Source organism: Anopheles coluzzii, chromosome 2, assembly GCF_943734685.1.
Source record: "Anopheles coluzzii chromosome 2, AcolN3, whole genome shotgun sequence".
NCBI classification, from domain to species: Eukaryota; Metazoa; Arthropoda; class Insecta; order Diptera; family Culicidae; genus Anopheles; species Anopheles coluzzii.
The window spans coordinates 124,968,733-124,994,452 of record NC_064670.1 but is presented as its reverse complement, the minus strand read 5'-3'; the positions used below and the strand labels follow the sequence as shown (position 1 = coordinate 124,994,452).

At 50.0% G+C, this 25,720-nt stretch overlaps 2 protein-coding genes across 4 annotated transcripts in view; both read right to left on the bottom strand.

Annotated features, from left to right (window-relative positions):
• The window catches only part of LOC120948349 (AF4/FMR2 family member lilli), a 31,342-nt gene extending 12,051 nt beyond the window's left edge, over positions 1–19,291 (bottom strand). The window contains exons 1-3 of one of the 3 annotated variants that reach the window (XM_040364569.2): positions 19,113–19,291; positions 2,432–4,886; positions 2,142–2,313 (exon numbers count right to left, since the gene is read on the bottom strand). In XM_040364569.2, the coding sequence (XP_040220503.2) occupies positions 2,142–2,313; positions 2,432–4,465 (2,206 nt within the window). In that variant the 5' untranslated portion in view covers positions 4,466–4,886; positions 19,113–19,291. Of the gene's footprint in view, positions 1–2,141; positions 2,314–2,431; positions 4,887–18,809; positions 18,985–19,112 lie in introns of those variants that run through there. The other 2 variants (XM_040364568.2, XM_040364570.2) reach the window with 2 other exon arrangements.
• The window catches only part of LOC125908437 (capon-like protein), a 30,048-nt gene continuing 21,290 nt past the window's right edge, over positions 16,963–25,720 (bottom strand). The window contains exon 5 of the mRNA XM_049611218.1: positions 16,963–17,034. Coding sequence (XP_049467175.1) covers positions 16,963–17,034 — 72 coding nt within the window. The remainder of the gene's footprint in view (positions 17,035–25,720) is intronic.

Sequence of the window (25,720 nt, the reverse complement as noted above, 5' to 3'; positions counted from 1 at the left end):
ACCGGCATCGTCTTACATCGCGTTACCTTCCGCTCCGGATATTGAGATGCGTCTTGCAAAAAATAGAAAGAAAAGGAACCGGAGCGCGTGGGAAGTTCACTTGGAATCCTCAAGACTACCTAAAAACCACATCCTTCTCATATCCGAGCCTTTGCGGAGAAACACATTTACCGTGCGTGCGTGCGTTCGTTCGTTTGTTTGTTGTGTAGGCAAGTTGGCAACAAGAAGAGAGAGAGAGAGAGGGAAAAAAGAAGTATATTCACTCAGGTTCTTTTCTGTTCTGTCAGCGCAAACTAAGCGCAAACTGGCTAACGAACGCAAACACACAGTAAATAAAGTAAAGTGAAATCACCGCGTTCGCAATCAGAACAGAACTAAGCGGCATCCGGCTCTCCGGTGGGTCCCACACCACATCATCCCACGTACGTTCCGGTGTGTGTGTGTGTGTGTAAAAAATGGGGAAACAAACGCAAAGAAGGTGACACAAACACGTAGCAAAACAAAAGGTGGCAGAGGAAAGGACAAAAAAAAGGCAACGGTCGCGCGCGGGATAAAGTTTAATTTGAAGCGATGACTTGTCGAGATTTATTTTCCCAATGTTCGATACTGATGGAACGAGAGAACGAGATGGGTGGGGAAGACGTGGAAAACAAAATCCATCCCCCCCCCCCCCACCTTATAAACCCTCCGAGGAGAGAGAGAAATGAAATGGGAATGAAAGTTTCGCCTTCGCGCGTCTGTGCCAAAGCGAAGACGACCGGACGCGTTAAATGAACCGTGAAGTGAGGACGCGAAATTGGACGGTGAGTGAGATAAGCAGTTCCACAAGCTTTCCTAAGCGCCAACCTTCCCTGCGTGACGGTGTAACAGAATGTGACGAAACAACACAAACACAAATCTCTACGGTTCCAAGACTTCTCCCGCCGCTTTTGGGCAATAACTGAGTGAGTGGAGTGGTAAAGATACTTTACTTTCTTTATGCGAATATGATGCTTATGGGCTGTAACGAGGGAAAGCGAAAGTAGAAAACCTACTCCGACGAATTCTGGGACGAAAGAATGACACAAAACGAATGATTGTGCCGCTTCCCGGCTACAGCAAACGGCAGCACCCAGACACTCTTTGTGACAGGCCGCTTTTATGCAAACACTGCCGCGCTGCCATGAGTCCACGGAGGACTAAATTATGTCGCGTAATATTGTGAAAGAATTCTAATCAATTCACTGCAGACACGAGCGACCGCGTCGGTGGCCTTTTTCGCTACTCTGTTTTGATGAAATCATTTGAAGTGTCAGCCATCCGCGCGGGGTTTTGTTCTTTGATGATGATGGCTCGCTAGAGTCTGTTCCGGGTGAACGGTAACCGAACGGAGCGTTAAAACCATTGCCCTTATCCCCGTCCCCAGCCGGCTAGGTACATTAGGAATCCGTTTCGAAAGCAGTAAAAACAGACCGTTGCCGTTTCTTTGCTCGGTACCTTCGGTACGGTTTCTTTCGCACAGCTGACAAATGCGAATGCGAAGTAACATCAAGAATTCCCCGACGACCCACCGTGTCCAGAATGGTTTCGCAGCAGTCTTCTCCGGGATGCGATCAAACCCATTCTGAGCCGCTGAGGGGGGAAGTTTGTGTGCAAGAGGGTGTGCAAATTTAATTAAAGCTCCAAGTCGACACTACCACCGGCTAAGGATAACGATTTGGTTGGATCGGTTTGGAACAATCCAAGCGGTGGCGGCGATGGTGTGGAGTTGGAGTTCTACCGCTTTCGATTAGTATAATCGTGCCTGTGCTGTGCTGTGCTGTGCGGCTGGCGGAAATATGCTAACCGACGCCATTATGAAGCGCTTCGGGGCTCAAACAAAATTGAAATGAATCTGTATCATCGCGAGCGCGTACCACCGACACTTCCGTACGTGCCCAAAGAGAAATTTTCAGCGAATCGAGCCCGAGCCCGTTGGACCGACTTCAATGGTTTGGCCGGATATTGGCACAATCTGGTTTCGACTTTCCCGAATAATGGTAGATAAATATTGAATTTGGGTTCTGGCAATATCCAATTTTTGATATCTTCCAGGAACGTTTTCGGAGGGAAATCATTTACCCATTCTCTGAGGGCGGAGCGCTTTCAACGGAAATCCTTACCTTTTTTGATTTCGTCGTCTTCGCTGATACGATCCGAGCACCGATCCTGTTCCGAGACATCGCACAGCTCCGAGTGATCGTCGCCGAGGTTGTCTCCGCTGTCCTGTATGGTCAGCTTGTGGCACACTTCGAATGCTTGGCCAACGGTTCGAACAATCCGCATGGCTTGTGACTGTGGAGATAGTAGAGAAGAGAGGGGAAAGGCAATTAGACATGGGTGTTGAAGTCATTTACACGTAAAACAACAATATTCGTGGACGTGGAACACAACAGCGCGCAAACAATGTTACCTCTAGGTCCGAATCAAGACTCCCGCTGCGCGGTAAAGTCATATCCGTGTCCAAGTACTCGTTCACACTGGGATCGATGTTCGGTTCGGTGGTGGACTTGATCGTCGACGACCGTACGGAGCTGCGGACCGCACTGCGGGGCAACGTTTGACACTTGACACGGTCGGACGCATTCACCGGCTCATCCTGGAAGCAAATCTTCCGTCCGGTGGTGCGCTTTTCACCATCACCACCACCACCACCGCCGCCGATGGACGGCTCCTCCGGGATTGTACCGGTGCGACTGTCCGGCTTGGACTGTCCGTACTCGAGGGCACCGCCACCACGTGGCAAAGTATTGCTCATACCCCGGGGCAAGTTAACAATCGTGCTAAACTGCTTCTGAATTCCCTTAGGCTTTGGTGAATCCGTTTGCTGTTGCTGCTGCTGTTCGGAACTTCCGAGCGGTGCGCCAGTGCTGGACAGCTTTTCCAGCTTGAGCGTCGCTCGTATGATGTTCGGTTCGTTGTTGGAAGAGGGAGTTGTCGGTGCGGATCGTTGTTGGGGAGCTTGTTGTTGTTGCTGCTGTTGCTGTTGCTGCTGTTGTTGTCGTTCGTCGCGGGACACTTTACGCAGGGCAGAGGGAGCTTGCTGAAGCGGTTGGTTCGGTGAGAGTTGCTGTTGCTGCTGTTGTTGCTGTTGCTGATGATGATGATGGTGATGTCCATCTTTGGGATATGACGCCGACTTGGAGGGTCCTCGCGTGCCTGAATGCTGATGCTGCTGCTTATCCACCCCACGGCTTTGATGATCGTTCAGGGACTTTGTTTTGGACGGACGCTGGTTCTCTTTGAAGTAAAGGATGTCGTTTTCTTCGTTGAATAGGATGTGCTTCTGGACGGGCGGTGAAGCGGCGGCATTGGAGGACGTGTTGGAGGACCCACCCGTTCCCCCGGCACCGGTAGATTTGCGTAAGTTCGATTGACTAGCGTTGGTAGAGCTGACGTTCGCTCCCTGTCCGGGCATATCGAGATCGTCTTGGTCGTCCTGGTCGTCGTACTCGAACCGCTCGTTCCGCTGATGAGATCGTTGGTGTGATCGTGAGGAAGATTGATGGTGGTGATCGTAGCCTGGAGAATAGTCGTAGTACTGCGACGAGTACTTTTCGTTGTAAGACTTTGGTCGTCCCTTACTGTCGGAGGAGTAGTAATCGCCGTACCGATCGGAGCCTCCCTGCTGTTCGTCACGACCCACATACGTCATGTTGTCCTCCATCGATCGACTGTACTCGCTGGTTTCATCTAGCGATCGCTGCCGAAAGTCTTGGTCGGCACTGTCGGGATAGTCGTAGCGATACTTCATCGCCCTAGACGAGTGTTGGTAATGTTGGGTGCTGGAAGTGACGGGCTGTTGCTGCTGCTGCTGATGGTGGTTCGGTGGTCCTCCCCGTGCCTGGCCAGAACCTGGCCCCGGGCCCGGCTTGCGAATCGTTCCCGTCCCCGACGGTTCTTTGGTGCCTCGCGCTTTCGAACTGCTCGATGGTTCGTACTCTCCGCCACCACCGTACCCCGGTGTTGGCGGTTGATTTTTGGACGATTTATCCTTCTTCTGGCTGCTCTTGGACGATCCATCTTTGCTTTTACCCTTCGGCCACAGGAAGAAGTCAAGCGAGCTTTTGTCTTTTGCCGATTTAGGACTTCGGGGAGGCGTGGAGAACTGTGCCTCGACTCCGCCTTGCATATCTCCACCGCCACCATCATAGCCACCATCCCCACCACCAGTGTCGTGGTACTGTTCCAGCATTTGTCCACCACCACCACCGCTGGATGCTGCTCCTCCACTGCCGGACAGCGTGTTTTTGCTCGTCTTCCACACGTCGCCGAGAGTGCTTAATGTCGAGCGAGCCTTACCCATCACGTCGTTCTGTAGCTGGCGAAAGGTGGACTCGTTCTTGCGCTTCATCCCAGGCGATGTGAGACCCTCACCGCCGCCGCCGCCGCCACCATTCCCGCTCGGCCCTGGGCCATCCCAGTCTTCCGACTTTTGTCTTATCATGTTCACTGCTGCTCCAGTCGTTGTTGCCACTGCCACCGCCACCACTGCAACCCCCAGCACTGCGATGCACACCAAGTCCAGCACGGGCCCACGACACCACTGTCACTGTCGGGTCGGATGTAACGGTAACTGATTGACCGTTACGGGATAGGCCCGCAATTTGGAGCTAATTTTGCACAATTTTTTGACGCGCTTCTGGGTGATGTGTTGCGTGCCGTGCTCGGTTGATGAAGAACGCCGTGTATCAGTCGCAAAGCACTCATCCAGCCATCGGGCAGGGCTTGTTCTCACTCGCGATCTTTCGATGTTTGCCGCATGCATAAATTATCTGTTTTGCTTTTGGCGATTGCTCCACGAACGATTGCATGTGTTTTGCTTCAAAAGGGGAAAGATAATGAACAACACTGCACTGTTTAGTAACCTACAAGCGTGTACATGACGCACGGTAAAAGCAGCACCTGCTGTTGGATGCAACACAAATCCCAAATTCGGGACACATCTGTCGCTGGATAACATCGCAAAAGAGGGGGGAAACATGCAGACACACACACACACACTCGTCACTAGCACAAATCTCGAATCGAACGCATTGCTGCGTCTGCTACTTGTACTATTGTGTTCTAATCATCGAGGAAGAATCTTTCGAATCGGACACCGAAGCGCAAACCCACGACGACACGGCCTGTCTGTCGCATGGTCGCGCAATGGCGACTAGTACCACGAACTAGCATTACTTTTGCGATGACAAAATGGCGCACTCGAGCACAACTATCCTCTTTCATGCGTCCAACACGTCGTCTTCAAGCAGCGGATTGTCTTACCATCGTTGCCCTGCCACCCCTACATCCTCTTGGTGGGGATTTAGCGCCCCCCCCCCCTCCCTTGAATGCAACCGTACCGTCGGGACAAATGACACGGGAAAGGTCTGCCGCGAATCGGATCGCGTTCTCAGAGACGGAGGAAGAAGCTGCAACCGTAGTCATAACAATAACTGCCACGGCGAAGGACGTTGACAGGGGAAATGGGGGACGAGGGGGAGAAAAAATGAATAATCATCCATCTACCCTGGCTTGGGTGGCTTCTTCGCGGGGGAGAGAGGAGAAAGCAGAGGAGAGGGTGAATAGAGATTGAAAAAAGCATAGGTCTAACCACATTCCTGCACCGCGAAGGTCCGCAAGGATGCATTTTGACGATCAAGTCGGGAGTTGTTTTTTTTTCTTCTCCACCACCACCCCCTTTTCTCCTTCTCTCTCTCTCTCTCTCTCTCCCAACGAGTCGGGCCAGTTGCATTCGTGTGGCCCCGTCCGTGGATCATTCCCGTCGGTTTTGTTGGCGAACTATTGTTGATAGATTGCTATTTTGAAAATTTGTTGAAGCAACCGACACATTCGGTGTGTCCATCGTGTGATTTCGCTGCTGCAGCTTGAGAAAACTGTTCACGTGGAGACAACCTTCTTCCTCAACTCTTGCCATGGGCCGTTGTGGAACCAAACCTTTCCGTGCACCAAACGAACCGTTCCCCCTCCGTTTTACGTGTGGATTATTTTTAAGGTTAGGATTTCTGCTGAATCAAAGGGGCTTCCCTACTGGTAGGCGCTGCTGTACAACGGGGTGTAGATGGTGTAAATAGCGTGCGAAATGGGTGGCCGAGAGGGTGTAAGAGGTGATGGGGGGCTGGTACACCAACTAACGGCGGCTAAGGAACACACGCCGTTGACGCACCCGTGAGTGACACGATGATGAATCGTCCTCGATCGACGGTAATTGGGGCGATTCTGTCGCGTGCGTGCATAAACGATCGCGTCTTTGCTAAGTGAAGAGCGAGTCTGAGGAGGAAGAAGAACCCCCGTGTGCGTCACACGAATATATGTTTAAATTGTGTCAGTCCCAAACGGGAGGAGGGTAAAGCTGGAGACACGAAGATATGAAACTTTGAAAGAATGTAACCATTTGATCTACGATCTAGCCAGAATCGTGAAGGAAGTTAATGGACTGACAAAGTCTGATGTCCATTTGGAAATGTTGCGCTTCGCTTCCATCTATTTGGCTTTGTCTAGAAAGGAAACGTCCAATAAATCCATTACGGTGTTTCCCCTACCACTGTTCCTACCAACCAACCAACATAATAGTGATTTACAGTTCTCCGGTTGGATGGCGCGTCACTCTGGCAATGGCAAACCTTAACACCTTGCTCTCGCTCTCGTATTTGTGATTCACTGACACACGCAGACACAGACACAGGACACGACTTTACACTGGCCAGACATTCCCAACCAGCTTCCCGTCTCGCATCCTTCACCCCCACCCACCCAAGTCACGTCAAATTCGCCTTTAATTCGCAAATCAAACGCCAATCGGGGCCGAAAATGCCGCCGCAGACGCCGCCGCCGCCGCCGCCCGGCGAGGACGTGGTGTGATCTTCAGCAAAAAGGAGAACCTCTCCTCTGACAGGATGGGGACATTTCTGTGTATATTTTTAGCGAACTGGGTATATTCCTGTCCAACTGGGAGTGTGCAAACGGAGCGGGCAGGAGGGCCGCTGCTTGGGTGTAGTTTCTGTTTGTGTCTGTGTGTTTCTTTTTTCTTTCTTTTCTTCGCCATCGGCCGGCCTCTCCGGCTATTATTACACCGCTTCCTAAATATTAAACAAACAAGCGCACTCGTGGACACACACACACACACACATTAACCCTCCCCGCCGCAGACACGCTACCAATCGCTCCGTACCGGCTCGAACCGTCGACAGGTCGAAGAATCCGCCGACATCGAGTCGGACGTGAATTAATAAGTGTTGATCGAGGAAGGGCAACCGCTCAGATCCGCGCAGACATACCGTCCCCCCAAGTGTCCCCCCCTTAAGCCCAGCAGTCCCAGCAGTGGTGCATGGGGGAAAGGGTGCGGGTAGGCCGATGTTATTCTTAGCCTAGCGGGAACGCCACCGCATCGCTGCGCTGTCGGCCGTCTATTGTAGTAATTATTTTAGGTGCAATCAAAAGTGAACTATTAAATAGAAGATTTATTACCGCCTGACGTGCCGTGTGATTCCGAATGTGCGCACGAGGGGAGTGGGGGGTGTAGGAAAAACGCACGCTGACCGGCGCGGCGGCTGCGGTGGCATGGCGAGCCGGCGAGCGACCTTGGAGTAGGATGCGATGAAGACGCTAGGACGAAGCACACCTAGCCAGCACCCAGCAAAAAACACAAACGCAGATTCGCGCTTTTGGGGCAACCATTTTTCTGAGTGATTGCGAAGCAGCAGCAGCAGCAGCAGGCCCGGCCCAACACATCATCATAAGCTTCCGATGCCGTGTGCACCTGTCACCGGGCAGAAATTGAACCCCCGCCCTTGGGAGGACAGAGAGTTCTCGTGGCTTTGGCCGTTGATTCTTGTTTTCCGTCTTCACCTCATTTCTAATCGCCACGGAACTGTGTCCCCACAGAAGCTAACCGGAGCGTAGAATGGCCTGACAAAACTAGGGACTAGGAGCTCTCAAATCATAAAACTAACCCAAGTGCGTCAGCAGTTTCCGCCCTTTTGAGCGGGCAAGTTTACGACCCAACCATTTCCTGCACATCTCGTCATTTCCAAGGGCTAGAAGATTAGGAGCAAAATACTACTGATTCGCATTTGGTTTCGTCTTCGCCGCTAAGTTATAGAGGAGATTACCTATCCTTCAAGATTATGATTTGATGCGGCGTTCGTTCATCTGACGGAGGGCGAGCGACACACATCGCTGTGTGCCGTGTTTGAGTGTTTAAAAATAATAATAAAATAATTCTTGCTGATGATGATGGGTTTGCGATGGAGGCAGCAGACCTCCGATGATGAACTGGTGGGTCGGTCGGAGCGTCGTCCAACTACCTTTGCGGTTTGAGACAAACAGCACAAGCGTCGTCAGATCGTCAGCAAGAGTGTCGCGTCTTGAAAGTGACTCTCTGCACTCGATTACAACATACATAACAATCTCCCACCAACATGATCACGACGATCAAGCAACACCAACGTCATCTATTAGCACGGGGTTTGATTTCAACCGGTGTTGTTGTGAACTAATGATTTCTACACATTTTGCGTCCTTCGGTGCTGCATTCTCGGTGGTACACCATCGCCTTGAAGATGTGCCTGGGAAGGGTGTACTACTCGTGTACTACTTGCCAGCAAGCGACAGCGTCCCTTACACCCCTTACCACCCTGTGCCCGCAGCTTAAACATAATCTACAGGTTTAGTCTAGCGATTGCCAGGAAATATGCCGACTTCCAAATCGGCGAAGGCCCGCAAGCCGACGCCGAGGTCGCCCGTTTACTCGCAATCCAACACCCCGTGCCTAAGGCTAAGGATAACTGTGACGCCATAGGTGTCAATCAACTCGGGCGAGCACACTCACATATACACACTGAAACTGCAGCACACAAGACACGGCGTTTCGGTTCATTCGGTACCAGAAATGCATTCGTTCGCCTGGCGTATGACGAATGTTGCACCGACCGAACCGTTCCCGCCGGTCAGGTGCGCCCCATATTCCGGCTCGAAGGACCAAACATCGACGCAAAACACGGTTCTGGCTGGTTGGCTGGCGAGCGTGGCAGCTTGTTGTTGCGCTGTACTGTGCAGCGATTTAGAAGCAAAGGGTGCAGCAACCCATTATTCAACTGCACACCAGTACCCCTCCACCCTCCAGGCGATGTTCCTTAGCCTCACCCCCCCCCCTCCCCTCATTCTAGCGGAGGCGGAATGAACCAGAAAAATGTCACTCGATGACGTTTGTTTTAGCATTGAGAGCATCGAGAGAGCATGCTTCAAAAATCCAATGGACGGAGGCGACCATTGGCACATCTTGGCGTGCGCATACACACACACACACGCTTTACGGCCCGTGAACGAGTCGTGAATGATGCGTGGCGCGAGTACGCAAATGATTATTATTGTGCAAATCTCGTCCTCCCGGTCAGAAGCTTGTGGGCGATTAATAATGCTCTCGTTTGTTGTTGAGGTAGAGATGGTTTTGTGCAACGGCTTTTGCGGTCACCACTGCCTGCCTGCCTGGCTCCACTGGCCCCGTGTGACTCCCGCCAGCCCCGACAGCAAGATCACCAGTTCTATGATTAATTCCCCCGTGTGTAGGTCACGTGGTGCTTCGGCAAAATGTAGCAATTTATGACTCTGGGCGAAAAAAAGGTGACAAGCGATGGCTACGGCGAAATATTCAAATTCCCCACCCGAGGGAGATTACTGTACCGACCGACCGTGCGGATCGTGTGCCGAAAGTACACGGTATCCGCTAAATCAGTGACTCATTAGTCATCGGGGATCAGGCGCGCAATCGCGGCTCGAATGCCGCTGGAATGTCGATTGGAATGGCGAGTACACGGGTCGTCGCCGTCGTCGCTACAAACGGCTCGAAAATGCAAACGAATCGCTGGAATGGCACGGTTGCTGAGAGGAGCGGTGGCAGGGAATTGAAATCATAAATCGAATTTTATGCTTCCTCAAATCCTCCCGCTTCGCTCTCCATTCATCACAGCACACAAACGGGGACCAACGGGCCTCTCTAACTAACAAGCCCGCTCTTTGATTGCATCCCGACATTTATGATGTGCGGAAATGTTTCACTGCAATCGATGCGCTTGCGGCTACCGTTCAGAAGAGCTGTGCATTGCACACCTTCCATCATGTGCCCCCCGTTGCCATTACAGTGTTTATTGACATCGTAAACTCTCGTTCTGCCCGCTCGCTGATCCAATAGGGTTAACCATCCGTAGGCCTAGCTAGAGCGACCGAATACAGACTACCAATCGGCTGGCCAAAAGCGGTGTCTATTGGTCCCCATCCAACCGACGTTTGTGCCGGCATTTTACAAAAGTTAAATAAACCATGCCCGAAAGCTTCTGGAACAAACGCATACGGGACGACTGCCACCGACCATACGACGACTACCACCGAGTCGGTTGAACAAACATTAACAAAGCAGAGAGTGTATCCAACAAACAACACAGAGAGAAAAAATGCATATAAATTATAAAGTCCTCAAATCCGTTTCCACTCCTGGAGCGGCTGGTTCCCCCCCCCCCCCCCCCCTTGAATCACGGCGTTCTGTTGGGAAAAATGGCCCAAACTTTTCCGGACCAGCGGCGTACCTCCGGTCCGATCCCGTCGGGGGGGGGGGATAGGTTGGAGTGATTTAGGAGATCCGTCACGTCATCCACGTGCGTTCCCTGTGTACACATACAGCCGGGAAGGTAGAACAGGGTACAGGGATTGTGGCAAAAACGAGAGACATTTTAATAGTTTGGCAATGTCGGGGACATGATTTATGAATACCCGAGTAGAGGCAGATCGAGGCACAGCGCGGAAGCGCGAAAGAGAAGCAACGCAACAGTGAAACAGAGCTGGCACGATTTTTCACTTACAGAACCCAAAACCATCACCACCACCACCTGGGGCTCCCTTCCGCAAGAATGCGGCACAGATGGAACCGGGTAGGGATGATCGCACAGGCACAAAAAAGGGGTTAGCGCAAACATAAATTCGAGATTGGGAAGTTTAGCATCCGTTTTGCCGGCGGCGAGGACGACTTTCAGGTTGTTCTTTCACTTTATTCTTTCACTTTTCTGTCCCGGTGTATGTGTGTGCGTTTTTGTTTTTCCGGCCGGTTATCGTTGCCATTTGCACTCGCTGTCACGTTTCGCACGGCATATCAATCATTCAATGGAACAAGCGCGCGCTGGTGCGGGACGACCCGAAACGCCGAGAAGGGATGCGAAAGAGTGTACAAACAAGATCCGTTCGGGGGGTCTGCCTTTCGGTAAGAGAGTAATTGCCAATTAAGCAGTCGTAAAACTTATCCAATTTTACGACAGCAGCAAGTAAGTAGTAGCAGCGAGGCTTGCTGCTGCTGTAAGCGAGCTTACACACTCGGCTCTCTGGCTGGATGTGCGCAGAGCGCTTGCAAAAATAAATAAGAAAATGGTAGCATTAACCGAACTGAATGGGGCTGTCCGAGCGCAACAAAATTAAATGATAGAAATGATTCGCAATTTCCACGGGGTATTTTGCTGGCGTGAAACAAAAATGGCCAGCAAAAACGAAACAAAAAACAAAGATAGTAAAAGAAAAGCCGCGCCCGGCAGATGGATGCCATTGACGCTAAAAGAGTCGTTAAAGTTTCGGGCATAGTTGGTTGATGGCTTAACAATTGGGCCTGGGTAAAATTGCATGACGCTGCCCGTTGAGTGGGCCATTACGAAAGCGCACAGCAACAATTGAACTTAATATCGGGGCTGTTATCACACCCATACACACATCGTACCGCGTGTTGTGTGATAATTTCGCATTGTGTGTTTTATTAGGTGCGTGTAAAAGTTTCTCGAGATTTAGGAACGCTGGTGACTGAAACTTTTCCTTTCCAAATTCTTCAATATTTTTGCTGTATAAAATACATAGAAATGAGACTACCACAAATATCTCCGCTTTCCTTCACACCTAATACATCAAAATCGAAAATGCTAATTCGCACCGAAGGGCAAGTGGGATACCGAAGCGCAAAAGCGTTCAATCGAAAATAAACCATTCGTCAAATGGTTGATTAATGGTGACCTTTGCCACCACCCTCCTTCGCGCCCTTTATCCCTTTTCGAGGGGGGGGGGGGAAAGGGCAACCAACACCAGCATCCGCAACAACAACAACAACAAAAGAAGCCCCCTCTACTACCACCACCATTGCCCAAATTGCCAATTTTCCGCCGACACAACGAATTGTACTATGACGGTGGTACGCGAGCAAGGGGATTACAGCGAATGGAAGGAAAATCGGAAAAAAAAGTTTGTACTGGACAGCACCAGGGATGGATCATCGTTTTTCCGGGTCTGCAAAAAAGAGGAATCGAACAAGAAGGGAAAACCCCTCTCCTTGCCGCCCAATAAATGGTGGCACACGCGAGAATCGCGATACCGGAATTCCCATTTCCAGCGTTCCTCTTCCATTGCTCCTCTTCTCTTTTCCGTTGATTCTACAGATCGAACAAAAAAAGCAAATGGTCGAAAAAGTGCGAACGAAGGTGATTTTATCGATGCTGCTGCTACTACGCTGTTGTTCCGCTGTACAATAATCCCTGTCTCCCTGTTCTTTCGGGCCCATTCGCAGATCCGGTCTTACAAAAGAATAGAAAAACGGACCGATTAGCATCAAACTGTGATCAGAACAGCCTTCGAGCCTCTGAGCTGTGGCGCTGTTGTGCGAGCTCTGAAGTGTTATGCCAATTAATCACCGAGCCGTTTCTTTTTTTTGCCTTCTCTTGCACCCACTGTTCGGTTTGTATCTCCAGCGAAAGAGCAAAAGCGTACCCAAAACAGTTCTGTACGAGAAAGTGAAACAAAGCAGCCTCGGCTGGAAAGGGACGTAGCAGCAGCAGCAGCCTGAACAATCCAATAAAACTTTATCGCAACATACCTCCACCGATCAAGACGCCGACGGCCCAAAAAACGAATTAACACACGTTTGGCGATCGGCGATGAAACGAGCGAAAAGCGAACTTTTCGATTTTGTTGTTATTACATCTCGTACCAAAAGGGAAGTGGGGGGGGGGGGGGGGGGGGGGGCGGATTGGGAGGTACTGGGTTTCGATGGGTGCTACGCTCAAAAACCTGTCATTTATAGACGCGAGAAGGGTGTGGATGGCTTCACGGGACCGTTCTTGTTTTGTTGTTTTGTTTCACACTCATTTTGTTTCGCACTTTGACGCATTTTCCCCAATGGAGGAGGAGTAGCAGTAGGAGTCTGGGGCTCAGCTTTTCGCCCCTCACACTTCTCTACTTTCTGCACCTTTTTTTTGCAGCACAGAACACAAGCACACCGGGGGGCAGCTGGTCAACCGAAAATAGCTAATAAATAAAGCTACCCCAAAACAACCCCAGCGGTGCAGATTCGAAACACAATAACACACCCGCATCGTATGGAAACGGAAAGACACCACACCGAGCATTAGGAGCGTGGAAAATCTCGTCTTATGCGAGGAAGGAAACGAAAAGCAGAGGGAAAAGTTTTTCCTTGTGTTGCAAAATAATGGATAAAACCAAAAGAGAAAAGTTTCTCCCAAATAGAGCCATTTGCGGGGTACGGTAATTGCCCATCTTTTTCCCGCTGGGCTTCGTTTTACACACTGTGCCTCCACACTGTGCATTATTGAATCGAAGTGAAAATAGTTAACGAAAAAAGGAAACCCCGCCACCAGTGAGGGAAATTGGTCCGCTTTAAAACTGTTTACATTTATTTGATTCGCGGGAAGAGAAAAAAAACACATCAGACCAATGAAATGATTCTTATCGGCTCATCTTTTGCTGTTTGGATCGATTTCAAACGGTCCGAAACGGTAAAAATCAACCTGGGCCCGATGGAGCAGCCTGGTCGTTCACCGTATGGAAGTGGCTGCGGCATTATCTACAACCTCGCGGACGGGTTTATGATGCACTGGTAAACCATCTAGGCGTCCATCCATCCATCTACGGCTCAGACCATGTCCACGTAACCCCTCCCCCCACCGTTCGTACCCCCCTCTCGTGATCCCCGACCGTAATCGGGGTAATAAAATCGGGGCGACATCTGAACGCAGCCGTTGCTGAATTATTTATGATCGTATCAAAAACCATCTCGTCGGCAGGCAAACGGTGGCATTAGGCCGGTTTTTTTACACGGACCGGATGGAGCGGGCCCGGAAGATCCCGGAGCGGGCGGATAGGGTAACGAATGGCGATCCTCCATTAACGCTGATGGGCCAATGAGCGAACACAGCGAACGCACAATGGGCGCAATGGGGGAAAGAGTATGGGTTTTATAATGTGCTTTTTTCCACACCGGCCACCCGAGATCGGGGTGTCCAATTCGGCTTAATGTGTGTCCGGTCCCGGGCATAGAAAGACACACGATGACGGCTTGCACTAAGCGGGGGAAAGGTGTGCGCGTGTGCGTGTGTGTGTGTGTGTGTGTGGGAAATCTATCTATATTTCTTCAAGGATCTAAGGCACAGCCGCTCGGGCGGACCACATTGCTTTACGACGACGCGATCCGGGCAAACAATAATGGCACACAATTTATTGCTACTTAAAAGAAAGCGACAACAAGTTGGGTAGAGGGGGGGGGGGGACGAAAGGAGAGAGTGTTAGCAGCAGGCAAAGGGAAACGGCAAACGTCTGTGCCACACACAATGGTCAAGATCAAACAATCGATCTTGCTTATGGCGAGAAAAAAAAAGGTGGATCGGAACGCTGCTGTTTGGTTTAGTTTCTTCTGCAGCGACTGAACGATTCATGAAATTGGGAGGTTGTTTGTTCCTTCTTCCCCTCCCAGACATACGATTGGAACTAGTAAATCTTGCTTTACTGTGCTGAGCAAAGCGCGCCGGAACCAGAAGCATCGATGCGGATAGTCGATAATCATTTGTTTGTTTATTTGCCTACTACGTTTGCTTGCTCGCTGTTGTGCGAAGTTCACTGAACAGAAAAATCCAGTCCATCTACCCCATCACACCGGTACGAACACATGAAACGGACAGCATGCACACGCACACACACACACGGCGTCAACAAACGGCAATGGTGTTCTTGCTTTTCTCTGCACTGGTTCTGCTTGCGTCGACTTTCCCAAACGACTCCAAACGCCCGTAGCGTCAAACAATCGCCGATGACGCGTGGAAATGCGAGCGAATGGAGCAATGGGGGGGGGGAAGCGGAGCAAACGATCATCGGCGGAAGGAAGGGGTAGGAGGAAAGGGGGATTTTGGTTAGAGAAAAAAAGAAGAATGTCGCTTTTCTCAAACTGCAAATGTGTGTGCGTGTGGAAAATGCGATACCAAAAGGAAGAGCCAGCTCGATCGTGATCGTGAGTGTCACCCCAAGGAAGACGATGAGTGCGGCGCTATGACGGGTGGGGGGGTTTTGTGCGAAAATAAATCATTCCTCCCGAGAGTGGTCAATGCGGACGCTGGGTGGGAGAAGGGGTGAAGATACGGGATGAGAAACAGCAGTCCCGGGTGGGAGTTTTTACCTCCCAGCGGGCAAAAAAGCGGCGACAAACACCACTGTCCCGCCACGCTGACATTGGAGCAGGTTGTGAAGGTGGCAGTCAAACAACACACGTACACACACACATAGAGGGACTGAAATGAAGAAAAATGTCCAATCAACAAAACGTTCCGCTAGACCTCGGTGAGAAGCGGAACAGTTGTAGAAAAAGAACGAGAGAGAGAGAGAGCGAGCAAGTGTGTTTGTGTGTGTCCTGAGTACGCGGAGGGTCCTCGAACCGGTGTATTTGGTTTCTTCAGCTCAAGTGAACCATGTTTCGTTCTTTCCCTCTCTTTCTCCCACCTCTTTTCCAAATCTGATGGATGATGGGAAGGTAGGATGATGGCGATGGGTGCTGGGGCGCCCGCCTTTCTAAATCCGGACACGTCGGACACGGCCCGTTCGGCGGCACTCCAAAGGCACTTGAACAATAATTTTCACCCTCTCAAAACGGACGAACGACCGCGAACAGCAAATCATCTCGTTGCCAGCCTCCTCGCCCGTAGTTTTGTCCAAATGCCGAAGTGTGTGGCCAATTCTAACACAAACACACGGACGACGCACTTCCACCCACATCAGCACACACACATGGGAACACGGTGTTGAACGGGCACACCTGCACCTAATAAAAGGTGCCAACGGACAGCAGGGAAGCACCCAACACGACATTGCCAGACTTTGCCTCCGTACTGCTGCAAGTGTCGACGCCTGAAAGGATGCAATTTTTTTGCAGTCTGTGGAAACGCCTGCTAACTACAATATGAAGGAACGCTTTAGCACACTACGTGCACATATAAAAGAGTCATTTTTTTGTCATCAGCCAGTGGCGCACCACCACAGCTTTTAGCACCACTTCCAGCAATATGGCTCAAGTCATAAATTACTGCCGCAAATCGCTTTATCGCTGCACTTGAGAGCAGCACGGTTAAATGGACCCAAAATAAAAGGACACACTTTAGGACGCGCGGCTCACAACCCCACAACAACATCAACAACTACACAACACAAAGAGAACGGAAAATCTAATGATGTCTTGCTAAAAACTGCTGTTTCTTTCCACTCTCCTTGTGAGCGCGAAAGCTAAACAGATGGAGCTGAACAGCGGACGACAACAAAGAGCAAGCAAAAAGAGTACGACATAAAGAAATGTGTCCTTTTATTGCTTTAAGACCCGCACGACTCCATCAGTATTTGCCTGCTTCTGGCGGTGGATTGGTGCATTGTTATTGCTACAAGAGGGCGGACCTCGACTTCACAACAAGAATCGGATCCTGGTGGCAAGGACTTCATTGGTGTTGCTCCTTCCCCTTGTATTTGCTGCTTCAACCTCTCGCCTCCTCCCTCTTCATCCCAGCTTTGTGTGGTGGGTGCACTTGATCGCACATCCTTCAGATTCGTTTTATTCGATTCTGTGATTTTTACGCCCACACTTGAGACTCAGCTCTATGCCGCGTACCCCGTTGAAAACTTGACTTGCTGCTTCTCGAGCGCGGTCGAACGGGCGCGGGCAGCAGTCTGAAAGCAGATGGCAGAAGCTGTGGCAGAGGTCGGAACCATGTGCTACACTACACTACACACCATCCCATTGACGTTGGGCACACGTTGTTCGCGTACGGACACACACACACACAGTGGTGGTGTGAAAATGCACGAGCTCTCTACCCTCTAAAGCAATCCACTTGATGACTTTGAAATTTATTCATTTATTTTCCCTCATCGTACGCTTTTTTTCGCGGATTTTATCGTTTCTATCGTTTGTTGTCTTTTTCTTTGCGCTCTTGAATGCTGCTTGTGTGTTTGTATGTTTGTTTGTGTGTGTGTGCCAGAGATGTTGCCATCTCCTACTCCAACGCCCCATTCAACCGCATTGCGAGGGATCAAAAAGAAGGGACATAATCTGTTTTCCCATCGTACGTGATGGTGAAGCTTCCCTCCTTTCGGTGCCTTCCGAGTTTTCCCTCTCCGCTGTGCGCTTTAATTTTCACGCAAGCCCCCGTTTTTGCGCCCCAAGGCGGAGGGTTCTGCCTCTGTGTGACACTTTTGCGTAGTGCTGCTCGCTTCTTTTGCGCTTTTATCAAGCGCCGAGCTCTTTAAGGAAGCCGATCCTAAGCCGACCCGCCGATTCCGATTCTAGGCACTAGGTTTGCTCTATCGCCAACCGTTTCTTCTTCTGCTTCTTCGGCAGCAACAACCAGAGGAGAGAACAAAAAAATAAACTTCGCACACACATCGGATCGGCCGTCTCTTTCTCATCACTGAACCGCACACACACACACTCCGCAACCCGCACACCATATTGCCGTTTTGTGTTTTCCTCTGTCACCGAAATCGGGCGTGTTACGACGGTTCCGCGGCTGGTTGGTATTTTTTCGGCGACTATTTTTAAAAAGCATGGCGGGGGTTTTGATTTTTATCACTAAAGAATTCCACACAAAAAAATGGCCACCGGCCGCACCGTGAAGAGGAGAGCACTGAAATCATCACCCACAGACACAGTCACACAGACACTACAAAACAAAACACACAGCAAAAAAAAATGCCAACGTGCCAAACTGCGGGCAGACAGGATCAATTCGTGGCCAGAAGTGCGAATGGCCTCACCGACCTTGTAAGACCAACTCTCCACTTCACCATCATCTCTTTCTCTCTCGCTCTCTCTCGACAAACCATTCACACACACACATAACGAACGTAGCTCGATCTTCCTCAAGTCACATTCTGACACATCCTTCTGATCCTGGCGTGCCATTCATCCTCCCCATACCGAGCATCAAACACTTTGCAACCTTTGGAACCAGCGGGAAACGCAACTACCGCCGTACTTTAACGGCACTGATTACAAAACATCCGCAGCGCGGTTTTACACATGGCCCAGCGCACTCACAAACACGGGCGGGCTACAGCTACACTGCTGCGACTACGAGAAGCAACAAAAAAATCACACGAATGCACACACGATGATGTTCCTCTCCACGGGCCCTCGCTCTGGCCGAGAAGGTATTTTTCTTCAGCAGGAAACTGATGACGATTTTTCCGGCCGTTACACACGGCGTTACATAACGGATTATGATAATCCGAGCGGGTGCAGGAACCGGATGCACAACTAACGAGGAGATCAAAAAGGCGGCTGCCGCGGAACACGAGGATAATGATGGAAGAATACACATTTGAGAAGTGTTTGCTAAAACAGTTCCATATTTTAACTACTAATTGTTGTTATGGAACGTTGTGAAGCACGAAACAATCTCGGTTTTGCTTGTTTTGTTCACCAATAAAGATTCTTCACTGACATCGTTTTAACACATCGTTCATTCACGGCACCCTCTACTAAAACGGCGACGACTACCACTAATCGATCAATCAATTGAAACGTCATTTCCAATGCGTCACACTCGCAGTCGGCGTCAAATGCGCGCTGTCAATCGGCTGACAGCTCGATAACACACACAGTCACACAGTTTCCACACAGGGGTGTTGTGAACAAAATAAACAAAGGTGTGATCCCCATTGGGTGGGTCCCCCGGAACAAATCGGCTCAAGTTCTTCGATCGATTTTTGATCGATTTTTCCGTACAGCCCGCGCAAAAACCAACCGATTTTGGGTGCTTTGATTTCAGGAACCACGGTAGTTCCTTCGTTCCCCGTACGAACGGCCGACCGACCAGGTTTCGACCAGCGAGCGCAAACCGACGCTGCCCGACGCTTCAATGCAGAGAACCGCGTCCGGCGGGATACACCATACGCACTGAACTGCCGCCGATCGTGGCTGATCGAGGTTCTCGCCCAGCAAGCGAACGATCTCTCGATGACGACAACGGTCCTAAGGGGCATCGGGATGGGGGTATGGGGCACCATAAACGACGACGTTGTATCGGGGCCCCACTGGTCGAGGTTTTTTAGCCGTTTTTTCCATTCTTCTTCTTCTTCAGCTCTGCCTGCCCGCATTCCCGCCGCCATGGTGGATGTGGGGGTCCCGCAGGCAAGGTAAGAAAACTCTCAAGTCCACCCGTAGTAAAGGTGGAAGCAACACACAAAAAAGGGTAAGGTGGAAAAGCATAGTAACGCTTCAAACACACACTCAGAGCTTCAATCACCGCCGCCGCCGCCGTCGTCGTCGTCGTTTGCCGCGGCCGGCGGTTGGTTTGGTTATAATTTTAAAATATCTCGCTCCATCTCGCTCGCCCCGCACGGACACACACTCTCTGGTGTCGGATCCGCGGCTGGGCATCCGTCTACCAGGTTTGGTGGAACGTGCTGCACCGTCGGAGCGAGGACGCTCCTAGCAGAAGTGCGGTGAGGGAACAACACCGTAACGGTGGTCAGTTTTCCTTCCAACCGGGTGCGGGTGCGGGCGGCGGAGGCGGTGGTTGGTGCAACGATGGCGGCTTCTTTCGTTTCGGTCGAACGTCGATCGAAGTGTTGATGGGTAGAGCACGGTTTTTCTCCCTCTGTTCTGTAGGGTGGATGGATGTCGCACCCACACACACACACCCGACTACCATTTCTATTTTGCGAATAGGAAAATATCATCCCCTCCTATTCTAACCGAACCGAACAGTTGGACCCAATCCCCCAGCGTCCACCGAGACGATCTCGCACGCTTTTACGACCATATGACGGTCATCTGTGACGTAGACAGCGTGCGACATCCTTCGAAGCCGCTGATCATGCGTGCCGGAGTTTGCTACACGAGGATCGTGCGAGCGAGATGGCGCCAGTAAACACAGCGCGCAGATGGAAAAGCCGGTGACGACGAGATTGGAGACCGCTCTGGTGTCGTCTTCTGCGGGCCGCGTCGTGTATGGAGAGTTTTGCTCAACTTCTCCAACCAGTTGCGTCATCGGGGATATTCAGACATCTTCTGAGAGAGAGAGTCTGACTGGCCAGAGCGAGATGTTCACCGTTGTCTGTCTCTCACGCACTCTCACGAGCTCTCTGCGGGGTTGGAAAACTCTTCTCTCGAGCTCAAACTCAGTTGGAGGGTGACTTCTAAGTAAATGTTTACATTTGCGCATGGACTTAGTAATTGGGATCATCTGCTAGCGTTGCGATGGAGGGCACAGACGTTGTTTGTGGTTAGCCGATCCAGTCGCAGTTCCTTGCCCTGCAAGCCTGCTGGTAGGTGAAGCTGATTGACATTGTTTGACAGGCGGAGACATCATCGTAACCAACGAAGCGTCCAAAGACCACCTCAGCACGCGCTCGGGTGGATTTAGTGACTTGAAATTTGAATAACTACTATTTCTCAGCAGGTTGTCACGTTACGGTAGCTCTTTTGGGTAAAAAAAAACTTCAACAATCCGCAAATATCTTTCTTTCTTTGATCGCAAATTATCCATAATTTAAAACAGCATCTTCACGGATCTGCTGTGATTATTCTTTTTTTTTTTGTAAGTTTGTGTCAACATTATGCTCATCATCATGACGGTATCAATCACGGAGCGAAACATGACGTTGATGATGTGCACCGCGAGAGTTCGCTTGGAAGCTGTGCAACGTAATATACCAGTACATTGGACGAGGGTTTATGTGTGTCTGTGTGTGCCATTAGATGGAGCACTGGTAAAAATAAATCCAATCTCTTGCCATCTTTATACCCCCCGTGGGTCCCCGAGGGGCGGATTCAACGACACAAGGCAACGACACGGGGAAACATTGATGATTCTCCCTTCCCAAAATTAAGCCAAAAGATATATCTTTCTCTTGCTAATGCTCTCGATACACGACCATTCGGCTCTTGTTCTTCCTCTTTGGTGTGGTCAGTTCTTTTGCAGAGACAGACACTGACCCTTCCCTTCTCTTCGCCTCCAATTGGCTGTCATGGGATCAGATCAGATCGCGGACATTCGTTCGTTTATTTAGTAAACGCGTTGCCGGTGCGATGGTCAGTGCGATGACGGGAGTGTCCCCTCCGAACGCGCGCGCACATTCACAACGTGGGACACAATGCGAGTTCTTCGTACTCTCTCGGCCGCAAACGTAACGCGTGGGACCTATCATAGCTCATCTCGGCGAATGGGTATCCACTTAAATTTATTAGCTCACATTAAGTTTCCAACATCAATAGCAAAATAAAGACCCTCTGCTTGCTCTTCTCATCTCTGCGTCTGCCGTGCCATCATTTGAAGGTGCTTCAGATGGTGATCACCTTGATTTGATGCGAATTCTCAAGACATGCGGAGTCTAAAGAGAAGTTGTTTTTTTCCGGCACAATGTTCTACTTTGTGCATAGATGGTTTGTGAACTATAAAAAAAAAATACCTATTGACACAAATCCAATGCTTCTAATAATATGACTGCAAATTGATACTTAATGGAGTTAGCAGCCTATTCCGATCACTTCACATCGTGAGTCAGCTGTGTGATAATTAAACTTGATTGAGTGGCCAATTTTAGCAACTATGCCAACTACCGGCAAAGGAGGTGCTAATCAGAATATCCAATAGGAAGGTTTTGTTATCACTGCATATATTAGGCAAGCCGAAAAAACAGACACAGCAGCCTTTATCTTCTCTTTATCCCCTGTGGTTGCTCTGATGTTAGGCGGGTTGCATGCAAACAGGCGCAAAAGTGGTTAATTTTTGTCGTGTTCGAGTCGAGTGGGGTCGTGTGTTTTGTCTTTCGCTTGTCTGGTGATTTTAAACCTCGTTCATCACGATCATCATCGTGCTCTCATCGTCATCACGCCACCATATCGTCCCCTATCATCATGAAGCTCGTAATGCTCACAGGCAGGCATTGTTTGGATGTTGTTTGTTTTTTTTTTTTTGTTTTCGTTTCTCCCAAAAACTGAACATTGTCATTCGATCGTTGACAGTTTTTTTTCTCTCTCTTTTTATAAATTTGTTTACCATGCACCTCTCCTCAACTCCCCGTCTCACCGCGACCCGGAAATAACGTTTCCATTCAAACACAACAAGCAACGCTACTAAATGGCAGTGGGGCCGAGTGGGATGGGTGAAGGTGTTAGCGCTTCATCAACATTCTGCCTTTGCGGCAGGGGTGTAATCTATGCGGACACATTGATACATAGATACACCCGTGCATGAGTGTGTTTGTGTGTGTGTCGTTAAATTTGTTTGCCTAGCGATGCACGCGTATAATTTGCCATCTAACCGTGACCGTTGCGGTGTCTGTTACTTTTAAAATCTTTTCAAAACACACACACAAACTCTCTGCAGAATGATGGCAGAACAGATCCACTGAAGCGAAGGCCCCAAAAGCGATGTTAACGAGATGTGGATGAAATTATAGCCGGTAGATTCCGTGCATCTTTTCTCCCTTGTTTATTTTTTGCAACCCCACCGATCACAGCAGGTAGTTGAATTGGCGACCGATTGTTTCTGATTAAAACGCGATCAACGGAAATGGTAGCAGCACAACAAACCACCAATCTCACTCCCAATGTCGTTTGTGCCACGAGCAGCTCAAAGCAAACAGAAACAACGGAACGGATAGCAGAGGAAAGAAACACTCCACGGAAGTCAGTGTGCCGCCGCACCGTTACCGAAAACTGGTTCCACTGAGTCATGGTATAATTTTGAACATTTCACCGACAATTTTGTCACTCTGGCGCATCTCGTGCCACCCAAGCCCCGCTGTGCAGTCCGCGGCGATGAGGTTTGCCGTGCGCGTCTCGTATCATTTGCTCTCGATTAATCTCTTTCTCACTTGGGGTGTGTTTTTTGCTCGTTCCACTACGAGCTCAAGGCAGTTACTTTCGCCCGATCATCGTGTTGAATGTCTTCCGACAAGTTTCATCCTGCCATTTGATGCAAGACCAAAAAAAACATCGTAAAAAAGTATGAGAATTGACATCTCCTATCATCCAGCGACGGAAAAGCTCACTCTTGGGATGGGGCGGAGGAATCGATTGGTTTGGGAAGGGGGTACACATCCTAAGACAGTGCCGGTCGTGTGTTGATTCCAATCCACCTGTCACCAGTGCTTGCCGCACGTTTCTACACGGATTGTAAGATTCCCGTGCACAACGAACGACGACTTTCGACGACTAATTTCCAAACACCAACATCGCAGTGCAATGAAGCTGATGATGTCTGTGCGATTAGCTCTGTCAGTTGGAAGCGTTGCTGCTATCTCCCGCAATCACCACCACCAGTTCACCTCTAAAGAATCTAATTCTAGACTGCTTGATTTGTTCAGCCCCACCGGTTTGTATGCTAATCTGCCATGCTCTCTGTGTTCCATAGTCGATTCTATTCGGTTGCCTCACACAACATCACACACAGAGAGCGGGCGCACACCGGGAAAGGAATGCAGACGCGCTCGCCAGAACGTGCGTGATATGGCGCGTGATTATCATTTAAATGGCGCTGACAATTTCTGCTCCAGCGACACAAATCGACTCCGACACTGGTATACACACACACACACATCCCCGACCCGGCCTTTTGCGGGTGAATGTTGTTGTGAGCGACACAGAACAGCAGAATCAGAGGCAGGGAGAGCGAAGAAGATTCCATAACCGGAAGATGTTTGATTGAGTGTTGGAGACGCCACACTCTTCATTTTCGGCTACGTCGATTTCCGTCCCGTCGAATCGGTGGGTCGTGCAGGGAAAAGTTAATTAACTTGCCCCTTGCCAGCAACAACCTACTGGCATGTGTTCGTTGTCGTTGTCTCGTGTCTGTGTTCTGTCCCCTTTCCACTGCAGAATACAAATCACCGGTCGGGAGCTTTAATTTTAAACATGAAAAGCCCTGTACAATCTGTCGCAGGCAACACTGTTGAGCCAAACTCAGAGCTTGCGTGCCGAGAGCTACACACATTCAACTTTATCGGAGCTAATTTTCCCTGCTTCGCTCAGTGATTAAGTGATAAGCCACAGTCGAGAAGAAATTATCCAGCCTCACTCACTTGCGCGCTGTTTAATTGTGAGCGGAGGAAGCACCCGGGACCGACCACTTCTTGCATTGTTGAAACACGCTATCATTAAACAATGAATCCCACGAACCACACACACACACTACAAGAAAGGGCTCCCGCCGGGGCTGTGGAAGTAAAGATATTAACACTTTCTCGCGACGAATCAAAAGCCCCGAAATTAAACCAACCGTCGTCCCACGTCCACACACGCTCCCGCCAGAGCAGGGAGAGCCTTTTTCGGAGACTGCATAAAATAAACACTGCTGATGATGGTGCTGTGGTGTTTGGTTTGGCATGATGATGACGCTGATGGTGAAGGTAGCGATAAAAGTCGCACACACACACACACACGTGTCTGCGGGTATATGTGCGTGTGTTTCTCTATTTTCTCTCACCTTGCGTACCAAAGTTTTCGTGACAGGAACTATCGTGATCTCGGGTTACCCTTAAAAACCACAAATATGAGGGTTGATATCCAGGTGGTGTTGTTTTTGTGCCCACAGAGTTTATCGGTTTGCGTGTTAGAAGAAGGGAGCACCGAAGAGCATCGTGTCGTTGACGTTTGTTTTGAACTTTCCTCATCTGTAGAGGTTGGCTCAAACGACGGAATCATCTAAACCTAACAAGACAAGGGTTCGTGCGTGTGTGTGGTTGTTAAAATGTGACAAATGTTACCACAAGTCCTATGAAGGGATTTGCTATTTGAAGGCAATATATGTCTAGAAGCGTAATAAAACCGATTCATAAAATGGTACAATATTACGAGAGTGCTTTGGAGCAGCAGAACTAACCGCACGAGCTCCAATTAAAAACATTTATTGTTCGTATCATTAAAAAGATCACTCATTAGACTGACAACACTCAACATCCAGCCTGGCGAGAGATTAGAGGCGAGCTAGCTAGCTCCAGCATGCCAATGCTTATGGAGTAACCAATTATACAGAGCTGATATCATCCGCAGCCGCCGGTCCAACGTCCGTCCAGCGCTTGCAGCGCACCTAACACGCTCCAAACCGGTTTCAAGCGGAACAAGATAGCCGGAGGGCGGAAGTTGAAGTGATCTCCAGCGCATACCACTCACACACAAACACAGGTGTGGACGGCTAATGTCAGTGTCAAGTGAGTCATCTTTCCGTTGTTATTGTCGAAGTATGCCATGTCACAAACAATCGTTTTGCAAATGAAGTTAGCGGTCGCTATTGAAGAGCAATCGGTGACTCTACGGAATTTCGCTGGAACACACGCATGACACACACACACAGTGTGTATGTGTGTGTGGGGGGAGATTACTCTCCTGGTCTGACAAAACCATATC